This window comes from Dipodomys ordii, unplaced genomic scaffold, assembly GCF_000151885.1.
Source record: "Dipodomys ordii isolate 6190 unplaced genomic scaffold, Dord_2.0 Scaffold54, whole genome shotgun sequence".
Classification (NCBI taxonomy): Eukaryota; Metazoa; Chordata; class Mammalia; order Rodentia; family Heteromyidae; genus Dipodomys; species Dipodomys ordii.
Window position 1 is genome coordinate 2,819,356 of NW_012267270.1, and position 15,326 is coordinate 2,834,681.

Consider the following 15,326-nt stretch of genomic DNA (forward strand, 5'->3'; position numbering starts at 1 on the left):
CAAGGCAAGCGCTCTACCCCTGAGCCACTTTCCCAGCCCCCATGAAACTCTTATCTCCAACAAACCACCAGAAAACTGGAAGTGGCGCTGTGGCTCAAGTGGTAGAGCACTAGCCTTGAGCTGAAGAGCTGAAGGACAGCGCTCAGGCTCAAAGTTCAAGCCCCACAACCGACAAAACAAAACAAAAATTACTTCATCGGGAAAACTCAGCAAAATAGTTAAGCAGTCAGACTGTTGATGAGTGTAGGCACATTGTGTGAGGGCATGGGCAGGGGAGTCTCGCGGGGCACACTCTGTCTCGTGTTCGCTGCTCTGACACAGTAGTAATTGTATCGCTCCTATATGAGTGCTACATATTTCATCCAGAAAACTGAAAGGACGAAATCTCTTACCGACCCCTGCAAGAAAAAAAGACTTAATTAAAAATAACTATAAAGACATAAAAATATGGATTAAGCCATGGCTAAAGGGAAAGAGCACCTTCCTGGCAGACATGAAGCCCTGAGTTCAAGCCAAGAACATAGGGGCTGGGAAGGTGGCTCAGTGGTAGAGTGCTTGCCTTGCATGCATGAGGCCCTGGGTTTGATTCCTCAGCACCACATAAGAGTGGAGCTGTGGCTCAAGTGGTAAAACGCTACCCTTGAGCTGAAGAGCTGAGGGACAGCGCCCAGGACCAGAGTTCAGGCCCCATGACTGGCAAAAACAAAAAAAAAAGAACATAAAAATATTACTCCTCCCTAACTAATACATAAATTGTTGGGAACTTTTAAGTCTTTAATTTTTTCAGTTAGTCAAAACTGTTTGAAGCTGGGCACTGGTAGCTGACACCTATAATTGTAGTTACTCAGGAGGCTGAGATCTAAGGATCACAGTTTCCTGCCCAGGCAGGAAAGTCTGTCAGATTCTTTATAAGCTATCAAAAAAGCTGGAAGTGGAGCTGCAGCTCAAGTTAGAGTGCTAACCTTGAGCAAAAAAGCTCAGGGATAGAGCATAAGGCCTGAGTTCAAGTCCCAAAGAAAAAATAAATTATTATCTGGCAGAAAGAAAAATAAACTGTTTTGAAGCTTATATAATAGTATCGCTAATGTTAAACCAAGAAAGAACTATTAAGGAAGACTTGTTTTAACAGATAAATTGTGATCAAATTTGCTACTGGCCTAGAAATGGATAAATAGATAAGAAAATATAGTACTGCAATAGAGACAAAAATATATGGTATCTTAATATGTATGAGGAAATAATGGTTTCTTTAATGATTGATGTTAATTCATGTTGGGGAGGGGGCACTAGACCTGCATATCACATATGCAAAATAAATTAGATTAGAGGTCTTAAATTTATGGAAGCAGAGGTTGGGAATATAGTTTAGTGGTAGAGTGCTTGCCTAGTATGCAGGAAGCCCTGGGTTTGATTCCTCAGTACCACGTACACGGAAAAAGCTGGAAGTGCCTCAGTGGCTCAAGTGGTAGAGTGCTAGCCTTGAGCAAAAGAAGCTCAGGGACAGCGCCCAGGCCCGGAGATCAAGCCCTAGAAAAAAGAAAAAGAAAAATGGAAGCAAATCTAGAGAATCATGGAGAGCCTAGGCAAAAAGTTCATGAGACTCTGACCTCGATAGTTAGACGTGGCTGCAGGCACCTGCCATGCCCTCTCCAAGGGAGGGCAGCAGGATGTTGGCCCTGGCCTCAGGCAAAAAGTGTGTGAGACTTCCATCTCACAGAGAAATCTGGACAGGATGGCATGTGCTTGTCATCCCAGCTCTAATGAGAAATACAAGTAAAAGACTCTCAATCCAGGCCAGCCCACGCAAAAATGAGAGCAGAGTGAGCTGGAGGTATGGCTCAAACGGCAGAGTGCCTGGCTAGCCAAGTACAGAGTCTTGAGTTCAAACGTCAGTATCCAAAAACAACAACCAAAAAAACACCTAAAATTTAAGTAATGTAAAATTAATAGGAAAAGCAATTTAAATGTATGTCTCAGCTTGAATGATAAAGATATTCTCGAAAATGTAGGACCAGAAATGGTGAGCACAGACCTGCGTGAATGGCCAAGGTAAAGTCAAAGATGTTTTACTGGTAGAAGCCGGGCGCTGGTGGCTCACGCCTGTAATCCTAGCTACTGAGGAGGCTGAGATCTGAGGATCGCAGTTCAAAGCCAGCCTGGGCAGGAGAGACAGTGAGACTCCTATCTCCAATAAACCACCAGAAAACCGGAAGTGGCACTGTAGCTCAAGTGGTAGAGTACTCACCTTGAGCTGAAGAGCTGAGGGACAGCACCCAGGCCCAGAGTTCAAGCCCCACGGCCGACCAAAAAAAAAAAAAAAAAAAAAGATGTTTTACTGGAAAAAAATGAGTGTACACATCCAGTAACAGAAATTTCCCACAAACTCAATAAAAAGCTAAATTCAGAGAGAAGAAATGGGAAAGAAAAGGAGCTGCTTCACAGAAGCAGGCTGTAAACAAGGAAGTTAAGATCAGATTCCTTCCTTCCCACTTACCAAGTTGGAACAGTGAAGCTGTACAGTTGACTGCCTGTGCAGGTGTGGAGAACAGATGGCGGGCACTAGTCAGTGCCAGAAGGCTGTGAAGTAGTTATTAGGGAAGTAGTTATTAAAGCTGAGCACAAGGGATGGGAAGGTGGCTCAGTGGTAGAGTGCTTGCCTTGCATGCATGAGGCCCTGGGTTTCGATTCCTCAGTACAACATAAGCAGAAAAAGCTAGAAGTGGCACCGTGGTTCAAGTGGTAGAGCGCTAGCCTTGAGCTGGAGAGCTGAAGGACAGTGCCCAGGCCCAGAGTTCAGGCCCCATGACCAACACACACACACACACACACACACACACACACACACACACTAAAAAATAAATAAAATGAAATAAAACAAAAACTGAGCACAAGCCTGGTGCAAGTGGCTCTCACCTGTAACCCTAGCTACTCAGGAGGCTGAGATCTGAGGATCACGGTTCAAAGCCAGCCCAGGCAGGAAAGTCCGTGAGACTCATCTCCAATAAACCACTCACACAAAACCAGAAGTGGTGCTGTGGCTCAGGTGGTAGAGCACTCATTTGAGCTGAAGAGCTCAGGAACAGCGCCCAGGCCAAGAGTTCAAGCCCCAGGACCGACCAAAAAAAAAACACAGCACAAAAAACTGAGCACATCCTCTTCCCTAACAGTCCCGTCCTACAGAAGTAAAAGCACTGGGCAGCCAGGTAGTAAGGACATGGTTTCCAGAGCGAGTTAACAGCTGTGTTTGTGGTGGCAATATAGAAAACTAAAGCCACATGGTTCAGTCCCCCCAATGAGGAAGGTGTAAGTGCACTGTGGGGTGTTCATACTGTGGAGATCAGTAGTTTCCAGTGCATATTCAGTAATACGATAAGCAGACTAAATGCTGAATAAAATGGTATATTTTCTTTGCCTGAAAAGAAGAAACAGCAATGTAAATGAGGAATTAGATACTTCTGTTACATATAAAGATCCAATGTTGTTACTCATAGGCAAATCAACAGTTCAGTGGCAATAGACCTAACAAGTTGTTTCTTTTTTTTGTGGGGGGGGGGGTCCGGTTGTGGGGCCTGAACTCTGGGCCTGGGCGCTGTCCCTCAGCTCTTCAGCTCAAGGCTAGCGCTCTACCACTTGAGCCACAGCACCACTTCCGCCTTTTTTCTTTTTGCTTATGTGTTGCTGAGGAATGGAACCCAGGGCCTCATGCATGCAAGGCAAGCGCTCTACCACTGAGCCACCTTCCCAGCCCAACAAGTTGTTTCTTATTGAAACATTTTTTTCTCTTTAAATAGTTGTAAATAGGAGTTACCATTCAAAAAATCAGTTTATAAGTACAATGCATCTTGATCCATGTCACCTTTTGATGGTTCTCCTTATCCCTCCCATTGTCTTTTTATGTGATTGAATCCAGAACCTACACACACTAGGCAAGTACTCTGCTATTGGAACCATGCCGTCAGCCCTTTTGTTTGTGCTTTGTTTTTGAGATAGAGTCTCCCTTACGTTTCCTGGGCTTTCCTAGAACTCAGATCATCCTGCTTCCACCTTCTAAGTAGCTGTGATTGTAGACATTTGTCACCTTGCCTGGCTTTTAAGTATTTATTTTACTAGGAACAGTGGGTTTCTTTTGAGACTCCTAGACCTGCCCACTTTCCAGCCTTAGTAGGTCCACATGCCTTTACCTAGGGTGGCCAAATCCCCCAGCAAAGCTGCTTTTTAGTAAGAGTACTCGTCTGTTTAACCTGTGCTATGTTTTCTTTCAGACGGGGAACTGGTGCTTTTAAATCCCGAGTAGGACTGCCTGCGCCTGCGCCTGTTATCAATAGCAAATATGGACTCAGAGAGACAGATAAACGCTTAAATAGGCTTAAAAAGTTAGGTGACAGCAGCAAAAACTCAGACAGTCAGTCTGTCAGCTCTAACACTGACGCAGACACCACTCAGGGAAACAACCATGCAAGTAAGTAAGGGAATTCTGATAAGTTATCTTCTTTAAAAGCTTGGTTTTGTTTTTGTTTTTCCCACACAATTTGCTTCCTAAAGCCTGCTGCTATAGATTTGAACTTCTAAACGAGAGTCACCTAGGACCCACAAGCTTCAGAAGCCTTCAAGGCTCTAGGCTGGTTTGTGTACATACTGCAGTTCCTGTCTCCTCCCAGGTCCAGCGCCTTCATCATGTGTTCCTGGAGCATCATATGTTAGGCCTGCAGGGAGATGAGGACTAGGTGGGGTTATCAGGACCCTGCAGGGCCAGGGTCCAGCCAGTATCTTAGGAATAGATGACAGACAGGGCAGTGTGTAGCTTCTGGCTGCCAGGCTCCCACCTGTTACTCCTCAAACCACCAGTTACTATGTCAGAATTGCTAGAGCAGCGTCCGGATGTGGCCGCCTTTTGGAATGTGTTGTTAAACGCTAGACAAAGTAGCAAGAGAGCTGAAAAGGAGAAAGAAGCAAACTTTGAGATACCAGTTACGTGAAGGGCAAGATGTAATGGAGAAAGGAATGGAAAAGAATGAAGAATGAACAATAAAGAACAAAAGAAGAGACGAAAACCTAACAGAGCAAAAGCCAGCTGTGAAGTCCTGAGGCCTCTGCGGCTCTGGCCGCCTGGGTAACACTAGTGCGTCTAGGCGCCACTGCTGCCCGGACTCTGTGAATTGTCTCTGGCAGACAGTTGTAAGAAAGGTCTGGGCTGGTGTCCCCGCAGTGGCCCTCCGCAGGCAGTGTGTCTAGTGAGACTTTCGAGTGCTAAACAGCCTCTGAGGTGCTGGTTCACGCAGGCCCTTCCCCCAGCCTTCTGATGCCTCCCTACCAACATCCCTGAAGAAAGGGAGAGGTGGACATCTCTGCAGAGTCCTCAGAGTGCTCACTGCTGGAGGCAGGCTAGATAAGATGTAGTGCACAAGCAGGAGTCCAGGCTGTAGTCCATCATTCACTGGTGATTGTTGATTCTAACAATAAATGCAGTGCAATGAACATTTGCTTTCTGAGTCTGGTTCCTTGGTGAAACTGGAGACTTTTGAAGCCCATTTTATAAATGCGTACATGAAAACACAGGTGCTCGCTGCTCTCTGTCCATGGAGAGTCACCAGCCTCGGCTCACATCAGCACTTTATCACTAATGTAGAGATCTTGAATGTAGTACACCACTGAGTGGAAACATGCCGACATGTTGCCTGCACTGATACATAATCATCTAGGGAATATTCACGCTTGAGCTAAAACGTTGTTTTAAAAAGCCTGCTAGGTCTTGGGAAAATACAAGGTATATGAGATTCAGGCCCAGCCCTCAGGGAACTTAGAGCCCCAAGGCAAGTTCATGACTCACTAACCTTACAAAGTTTTCTCAAGCTTAGAAGTGCTGAATAGCCCCCTGGGAACTGTAGCCTGGGGTTGAGAGTAGAATGCAGCGCTTTGCAGTGACTGCGTCTATTGGGCGCTTTCTGCAGCATGGTTGTATGGAGTCACGGTTGGTTGGTTGTACAGATGTGGAGGCTCAGGGCTCTCCAGGAGCTGAGGCTTGAGACTCAGACCACTGTGAGTTAAATCATGGTCCCATAAGGTTTTCTTTTGCGAGAAGAATGTTTTTGGTTTGGTTTTGGTTTGAAACAGTCTTGCTGTGTAGCCCAGACTGGCCTTGACCTCTTGATCCTCCTGTCTCAGCCTCAAGCGCTGGGATTGCACGTTTTCACCATCACACGTAGCTTCCTGCTTATATTCTTTTAGGCTGTCTTTCATTTTGGTGTTTATGTCTTAACCCTTCAAAAAGAAAAACAGAAGTACCAGGGAGAGCTCTTCTTCTGGAGAGGGGACATGCCTTGTGTGTGTATGTGAGATGGGTTGCTTGTCTTTATCCTGTCCTTTATTTGGGATGTAGCTGCCGATGGAAAAAGTATGTATAGAGAAATATTTCCGCCTAGGTGGGAAAAAGATGACTTCTTCCTTCACCTGGTCCTTAGCTGGAAGGCATCTTGAGAGCACCGTCTTTACTTTCTACCTCAGCATCCACTAGTGCAGACCTGAAATCCACTTCGACCGGCGAAGTCTGTCAGTGCCATTGTAGGAGGAAGAATCGTAGGTCTTCTGGCCTCTGCTTGCTGTCAGGGCTGTCCCTGCAGAAAGTGCCGTATACAGAATCAACCCCTGAGGGTGTGGGAGGTCACTATCCATTTCATCTGTCAACTAAGGACCAGCAGGAATGGCCAGGGGCCCTTCGGCCTAGATGTGGAGGCCGGCTGTTCCTCTCATCGGTACTGCCACCCAGCTGATCTGAACTCTGCCAGTCTGTCAGTCATGTCAGGTCAGACTGCATGTGCCCAGAAAACTGGAGGCAGGTCTTTAACTGTAGAGTGCTTCTGGGGGTTTTCTGTGTTCTCAAGCCGTGGAGATGCTGCAGCGTGTGTGGCCCTTGTGTGCTCTTGCTCTGTGCTGGTGGCCCAGGCACTCCAGAAGCTCTGCTGCTGTTTGCAGCTCTTGGTGCCACACTGCCTTACAATTTTGATGGCATCTTGAAATGACCATGGTAGCCAACAGTGGGTCCTTTACCTTTGAGTTGGGACCATGTCAGGCAGCATAACTGCTCAACTGAAATAAGGATCAGAGCCGGTGCAGTGTCTTATGCCTATAATCCTAGCTATTTGAGGATTGTGTTCAAGGCCAGTAACCAAGCAAAAAGTGAGCAAGACTCCATCTTAGCCAATAGCTAGGTGCAGTGGTGCATGCCTGTCATCTTAGAATATTGCAGAGCATAAATTGTATCACAGAGGCCGGGTGCTGGTGGCTCATGCCTGTAATCCTAGCTACTCAGGAGGCTGAGATCTAAGGATCATGCTTCAAAGCCAGCCCAGGCAGGAAAAGTCCATGAAACTCTTATCTCCAGCTAGCCACAAGAAAACCAGAAGTGGTGCTGTGGCTCAAGTGGTAGAGCGTTCGCCTTGAGCTGAAGAGCTGAGGGACAGCGCCCAGGCCTAGAGTTCAAGCCCTATGACTAACAAGAAAAAAAAAAAAGGATCACAGAGGATCCAAGCAAGACCCTACTCAAGAGTAACCAGAGCAGCTGGGCACTGGTGGGTCAGACCTGTAATCCTAGCTACTCAAGAGGCTGAGATCTGAGAATCTTGGGAAGCTATCTCCAGTTAACCACCAAAAAGCCAGAAATGGAACTGTATCGAAGTATAAAAGTCAAGTATAAAAGTCTAGTAGGAGCATTAGGTCCTGAGTTCAAGTACCAGTACCAGTGCATAATAATAACCAAAGCAAAATCTTTTGGCAACATGGCTTATTTGTAGAGTATCTGCCTAGCAAGGACAAAGCCAAGTTTAGGATTTAGAGCCACAGACCATGGTTCACATCCTCCTGGCCACTCATCAGGTCTTAGGCACTCATGGTTTCCATGTAGTGTGGTGGCACTCACTCCCAGGTCATCCTAACATGCCCATTTTGTGCATACAGCGTCTAGCTGTGCAGCTGCAAAGGTTCCTCTGCCCAGAGTCACTGTTTGGGGAAGGTCTTCACGTAGGATCAGCAGTGCGGAAGCCTGGGCTGCCACCGGCACATCCTGCATCCTCGCTGCTGCAATCTTGGGTCTTCCCTGCTCTTTTAAACATGATTGACTTTGTCACTATGGCGGTCTTCCTCCTTGATCCTCCTGTTACTCTCATTCCCAGCCCTACCTCCAGTGAATGCTCTGGCGACTGGTTTTGTACAGTGATGGCCTCCTGGCTCCCTGGCATACTCTGGCCACTTAATCTGTCTTTGCCCTTCCCTTTGATGACCATATTTTGACCTAGACTTTTGATGAGATAATGCTTTATCCTTTGATGATAACACAAACACAGGTGTGAAGTCTCTGTTAAAGTGTGTGCGTATCATCAAGTACCATCCAGCCAGGGCTTTGTTTAGAATACAGTAGAGGCTCAGGAAGGATGACTGCACAGGAAGAGCTGAGACCAAAGGTTAACTTACTCGCTTAAACTCTTGGGGCACCCAGTTATTGGGAACATTATGCCCCAAAGTCGCTTGAGGTGCTAGGCAAATCATTCTGGCTACATAGAGGAGAATGGACTGTCCAGGAAGCAGTAGACTGGAGGCAGAAGCAGACAGGTTCCAGGCACGAGGCGAGGTAGACTCCACCGGAAGAGGGGTGAAAGGTGGATGAGGCTCTCAGGATAGAAAGAATCGGGGGGTTCTTCTCCTGTCTGTGCAGTGAGCAGGTGTGCTGTGTTGTGGACGAGGCGGACAATGAAATGAGCATTGGCAGGGCCGGTGCCCTCGGTGCAGGGGATCTGTAATTCAAGGAGAGTTGGCAAGAGGAAGCAGAAGAGTGAAGGTGGTGGCGATGGGCAAGTAGGTGCTGTCACCTGACAGCCTCAGCCTTTCCAGGGGGGCAGCACAGAGGCCTGAGGGATGGCTGGGAAGAAGGAAACCTGGGGTCACGTGTGCTTTGGCAGCTGGGCAAAAGGGGCTTCTCAGGAAGAAAATGGTTAACCATTCTCAGGGTCCCCCTCAAGTGAACAGGTGGGCGGGCAGTGTGCTCCCCAGAGCTGGTGACAAGGAAACGTCCGGCTGGAGGCCAGGAGATGTGTATGTGTGTGTGGTACACGGTTGATGGCAGGCACACAGGGCCAGCAATGGAGAAGAGGAGAAGAGCGTGGAGGGTCAGGAGCCACTAAGTGGGGCTGTACAGCAGTCCTGGAGAGAGGAACCGAAGTATCTCCTATCCACATTGAGAAAGCCAAGCAAGTAGCAGCCAACTAACTGTTTGGAAACCACCAGAAGACACTGTAGTGTGTGTAGATGGGCAGCATGTACTCAGTCCACCTTGTAGACAGGCCTGGGAGAGCAGTCTGTGCTACAAAGAGTTCCCTAAATACCTTTGGCAAGCAGTTGTGTTTAATTAAGAAGCCATTTGTCCTAGAGCTCAGTGCTGTCCAGGCTTCACTGCTATCGTTCTAGAAATAAGCTGTTTCCGTAGCAGCAGCCCACACAGATAAGTGCTCTTCGTTGGCTCAGTGCATTGCGTTGTGTTGTGTTGCTAGGAATTCTGGTTTGTGTAGCCTGCAGCCCATGTGGTCCAGCCTTTTGCCTACAGAGCCTTCAGGTTGGGAGGGTTTGACCGTGTGGAAAGCTTGTCCTGTAACCTTGCTCCTTCCTTAATTCCAGCAAGAACTGAGGAAAACTGTGTTGCTTTGCCATGTGGAAGGAATGAATTGTCTAGACATGTAGAAAGGCCCCCGGCCGCCTGCGCGTGGCTCACCGTGTCCGCGAGTCCACTCTCCAGCTTCGGCTGAGGGCACACACTGCTTGGTTGTCAGCTCCCGAGCTGGCTAGCTTTCATAAAGGAGGTTCTGATCAGGAAGAGTGTTTGTGTGGTTTTTTAACGGGGAATGAGGGAACTCTCATTGAAAACTTGACTAATGGAAAGCCCTATTTATATAAATGGTAAAATAGGATATAAGAGTAGAGAACAACCACAAAAAGATGGCATGTGAATTTGGGTCCTGTGGGGAGCCCTTGGAAAGCCCCTGGCCGCCTGCCAGCCCGGGCTCACGTTGCTGCCTTGGGTCTTGCAGTATTCATCCAATCCCCATCTTGGGACAACATGGCAGATCCTTGGCTGTCTATAGTTCAGTCCCTGGGAGTCCCAGTCCCCTTTTGAGTTGTCAGTTCACCCACTCTCGCCAGTCCTCAGTGGAAGCGAGCAAATGGCTCCTAGTACGGTAGTTCTTTTTTGCTGAGTGTCTGTTGGAATGGCAGTCTACGGATTTTAGCAAGGGTCTGTTTTACTTGTTAGACACCATTGTGACCAAATTTGCCCTCAAGTCCAGCAGTAATAGGGTTCTCTTCTGTGTCGCTGGCCAAGTTATGCGGCTGCTTTGGGTAAGCCAGTGATGGATTCTAGAAGAAGATTTGAAATGATCATTTATAAGAAGAATTGGCAGCAGCTTGAACCACACAGTAAGTTCAAGGCCGGCTTGAGTCTCATAGTAAACCCCACCTCAAAAAAGGAGTTCGTGAGAGAAAGACAAAATGGCACTGTGTAGTTCTTCCCAAATCTTTTATGTGCGAAAATACCAAATCAAGATTAAGACTTAGTGTAAACCAAGTCCTGACAGGCGAGGGAGAAACCTAGAGCAAAGTCTCAGTGGCATTTGAGCCACAAAACAAGTGGCTCTCCATGGGTTGCCAGGAACAGGCGTGGTATCCACTGTGAGCTGTCCCCGTTTGGAAGTCTGGTTTGGGGCCTGGTTTTCTTAAACACTGCCTTACCGAGCTGACGTTCATCTTGTTTTTTGTTTTGTTTTATCACCTCACAGCTGCTAACCGAAAACCTTCAGTTGGCCTAAAAAAGAACAGCAAGAACCGAACGCTGAGCAGGCAATCCCTGTCGAGACTCCCGCCAGCTTCCAGCTCTACCTCACCTAAGCTCACTCACACGAACAATCCCAGGGTACCAAAGACACCGAGGAAGCCGGCAAAGGCTTTACTCTCTAAGATCAAACTGAGAAATCACTGCAAGCGGCTGGAGCCTAAGAATTCTTCAAGGAAACTCGAAATGGGGAACTTAGTACTTAAAGAACCTAAAGTAGTCCTGTACAAAAATCTGCCCATTAAGAAAGATAAGGAGGCGGAGGGACAGGCCCAGGCTGCAGCCGGGAGCGGGTGCTTGACCAGACACGCGGCCAGAGAACACAGGCAGAACCCTGGGCGAGGTGCTCACGCGCAGGACGACGATTCGCCCTGCGCCTACATAACCAGGCGCTCAGCGAGGACGAGGACGAGCCTGAAGGACGCCTCTGACATCAAGCTGGAACCAAATACATTGGACGACTATAAAAGCGGCGAGACGGAACCTTGTCCCAGCGGTGGCCAGCCGGCCATCCCTGAGGTGCAGGAAGAGCTGGTTTGTGAGACAGCCCAGAAAGCAGAGGCAAAGTGCCCCAAGGGCACCCCTGGCCTGTCCAAAAAGAAGTCGCGGCAAGCCAAACTTGTGAAACAGTTTGCAAAGCTAGAGACGTCCCCTCCGGTGCGTGACTCCCCAAGGAGAGACGGCATGCTGCCCGATTTGCTGGGGCCCCATCCTGACCAGGGCGAGCCCAGTGGCACGGCCGGGCTGCCCGTGAGCTACGCAGACTGCGCCCCTTCACCTGTGGTTGGTTGTCCCATCGTCACATCAGATGGCTTCAAAACAAAAGACAGCTTTAGAACTGCGAAAAGTAAAAAGAAGAGGCGAATCACCAGGTACGACGCACAGCTAATCCTGGAGAATAACTCCGGGATCCCCAAACTGACTCTCCGGAGGCGCCACGACAGCAGCAGCAAGACCAACGACCAAGAGGGCGACGGCGTGAACGCCTCGAAAATAAGCATCAAGCTGAGCAAAGACCACGAGAAGGATAGTAACCTCTACGTAGCAAAGCTTAACAATGGATTTAACTCAGGATCAGGCAATAGCTCCACAAAATTGAAAATCCAGCTAAAACGGGACGAGGAAGGCAGGGGGTCCTATGCAGAGGGCCTTCACGAAAACGGGGTGTGCTGTAGTGACCCCCTTTCCCTCCTGGAGTCTCAGATGGAAGTGGACGACTACAGCCAGTATGAGGAGGAGAGTAGCGATGACGCCTCGTCCTCCGAGGGCGAGGAGGGCGAGGACGGTTACGAGGACGACTTCGAGGACGATTTCATTCCCCTTCCCCCAGCCAAGCGCTTGCGGCTCATCGTTGGCAAAGACTCCATAGACATTGACATCTCTTCCAGGAGAAGAGAGGATCAGTCTTTAAGGCTGAACGCGTGAGCTCTTGGCCTGGGGTAACTACGTTAGAGAAACTACGCAGCCTCGTGCGGGCAGCTCCTCGGTGACCCTTTTCACGGCAGCACTTCCTCGTGTTCACCTAGCAGCATAATACTGGAGAAAGTGCACAGTGGACCGACTCCTGATTTGTGCACATTTTTACCGTACTTTTTGAATAGCCTTCTAATACGTGCAATTCTGAGTTCTGCGATAAATAAAGCCCTGGTGTAAAATAAAGGTTCCGGCAAAATTGTGCAGTGGTAGCAGCATTCCACACAGGACCTTGAAACAATAATGTGGCGACACAATTTGTTTGTTTTTTAACTTCAAGAGCAGCAGCTGGCTCTTTAATAGATGACTAAACAATAATTTAAAACGAATCATAGTAGCAGCATATTAAGGTTTTCGAGTATATGCTAATATCACCAGCAATGATCTTTGGCTTTTTGGTTTATTTGCTAGATGTCTCCCCCTTGGAGTTCTGTCGGTTTCTCACTGTTTGCTGGCCCAGGTGTGCTGTGCGTGGCCTTGTTACCTTAGCAGACAAACCACGGGGTGGGAGTCAGATTGCCAAACAGGCCAGCTCCCCCTTCGTGCTTTGTGCGTCCGAGGTTAGCAGCGTGCAGGGTGAGTTTCCAAACTGCGTATTTATTGCTTGTCATGTAAATTAAAGACCTTGTATTTAACACTTTTCCATCCTTTTAGATAAACTTGTTCTTTGCAAGAATGATTGGTGCTTATTTTTCAAAACTTTGCTGTGAACAGATGTGATGACAAGCAACAACAGCATTTATCTAATGAACTACAGCTGTCTTAATCGGGCTCCTCCAGTCTTCTGTTGCACTTGTAAAATGCTACAAGGAATATTAAAAATCTATTCACTTTAACTTATAATAGTTTATGAAATAAAAACATGAGTCACAGCTTTTGTTCTGTGGTAACCTATAAAAAAATGTTTGTCTTTGGAATTCACTGTAAAGAGTTGAAAACAATGTATATGTTGTAAATATTTGTGTGTTGTGAGAAATTTTTGTCATAAGAAATTAAAAGAACTTACCAGGAAAGTTTTTAAGTTTAGAAATATTCATGCCAATAAAATAGGAAATTATAAATAGATAGTTTTAAGCACTGCATCAGTGGGAGTTCTTGCTTCTGTTTATTATGAAAATACCAGAATGATTATTATTATCAACAAAAAGAGGAGTCAGATTTGATTTGTTTGTTTGTTTTTTTTTTGAAGCACTTTGAGAATTAATTTTTAAGTAACTTAATGAGCAAATGTTTTGAGTACTACTCTGTTCAATACCAAGCTGGTTTGTTTCTCTGGGTTATCTTACAAATCAAAGAATCGGGGTATGTTGTCTGTAGCAGGTGTCTGACACCAGTATGTCTCTTTCTTTATGGGAAATGTGCGTGTCCTTGCAGACAGACCCTGCCCTACTGGAAGTCCGCCAAGGAAAGGTCCAGGGGAGGGGCCCTCCCTGCTATCTCTTGTTAGAGCGGCTGCCAAGTTCAAAAGTTCTCTCAAACTATCACCAGTAGGTTCCAAGTAGAAATGACGAAGAGTTATAAAAGTCTGCCTGTCTCCCATGGCCTTTCCTCCCGCAGCCTCAGGGACTTCTCCCTGTAGGACCCTGTGGGCTCTGCCCTCCTCCTGTTAGGTGCAAGCCGACTCAGGCGGCAGTGTGGCAGCAGGTGGCAGATGCCCCTCCTCTCCGGAGCTCCTGTCCTGGGGCACCTGGAGCCCTTTCCAGATGCCTCCAGCCCTTGGGGGGGGGGGGGGGGGGGAGGGGGGGAGGTCCACCAGCCACCCAGGAGGAGACAAAACAAAAGTGGATTTCTGTCTGGAGTGGCCCGGGGACCGCGGGTGCCTCCTTCCTGCTTCACTGTTTTGAAGAGGCTCAGAGACTGAACCTTTAACTGTTTCTTTGAATACCAATAAGAGCCATTTCTGGGATTTCCATTTTAAGGAAAGAGTAACAAAAATAACACATTTTCCCATTTTTCTCCTCCACTTTTAAGCTTAATTTTAGTAACTTATTTATGATGTTTGTTTTGATTTGTTGTGGCCTCGTTTGAGGCTGACCTTCCCATGGGTCTCAGAGCAGCGACGTGGGTGAGTCGCTGCCTCTCAGGAGTCGGTATGCACAAGCACCAGCAGCTGCTGGTGCCTTCTGGGAAATCTATTTCCGTTTCTAAAGGCAGGGGCCTCGGACTGTTCTCTATCTGCTGTAGAATTCTTTGTGGGGAGGGGGGACCCACACAATTGACGAGTCTGGAAGAGGTTACATTCAATAAAAACTTTTGCTTGAGCTTATGCAATGATTGGTTAAGAAAAAAAAAGTTTTGGCATTGTAAGAATTAGGAAATGAGCCTAGAGATATATGTAAAGTATTCAATTTTCAATCATTTTTCAAATTGCTGTTTTCAATTGTTTTTGCTGGGTTGTAATACTTTTGAGATACAATGTATTCCTTGTACTGAAAGAATGGAAAAAAGGACTTTTTCAGCATTTGAGGTAAGTTCTTTAACGTTTCATTAAAAACATTTTTTACAAATATTTTGTACATGCACTTGCAGTATTGAGGTTAATCATTTTAATAAATTCGGAAATTAAAACAATGGGTCGGTGTTTACTATATCAAGAAGACATCAGATTTTCTCCATGAAGTGCTTGTGTGAGGCAGACTGTGTGATCTAGGATGTTCTCTGCGGAGTCTGCACCTGCCCACACCACCTCCGCGCTCTCCCCGCAGGGAGCTGGCCGGCCTCCTGGCCCTAGTGCTCCAGAGAGCTTTGTCCCCAGAATGACTGGCCGCAGATCCAGGAACCCTGGCTCCGCCCAGCTTGAAACACCAGCATAGCTTCCTGAGTAGCTGCGATGACAGACGCGGGCCACCCCTGCCTGACTCCGGTCAGCTTCTGAGTCATCAACATGCATCCTATCGTATAGACTGCAAAAGAAACTAACAACAAAAAACAAAACGGTGGCACTCAGAGCAGGTTCCAAAGAGCCCCACGCTTGGTTGGCCCCTGA

The 15,326-nt window shown here is 47.3% G+C and overlaps 1 protein-coding gene across 3 annotated transcripts in view; it reads left to right on the forward strand.

Moving 5' to 3' along the window:
- Suv420h1 (suppressor of variegation 4-20 homolog 1 (Drosophila)) overlaps nucleotides 1–13,068 on the forward strand; it is a 38,831-nt gene extending 25,763 nt beyond the window's left edge. For 2 of the 3 annotated variants that reach the window (XM_013021100.1, XM_013021098.1), the window contains 2 exons: nucleotides 4,263–4,459; nucleotides 10,815–13,062. In XM_013021100.1, the coding sequence (XP_012876554.1) occupies nucleotides 4,263–4,459; nucleotides 10,815–12,292 (1,675 nt within the window). In that variant the 3' untranslated portion in view covers nucleotides 12,293–13,062. Of the gene's footprint in view, nucleotides 1–4,262; nucleotides 4,460–10,814 lie in introns of all 3 variants that reach the window. The other variant, XR_001175242.1, reaches the window with a different exon arrangement.
- The last annotated feature ends 2,258 nt before the right edge of the window (nucleotides 13,069–15,326 follow it).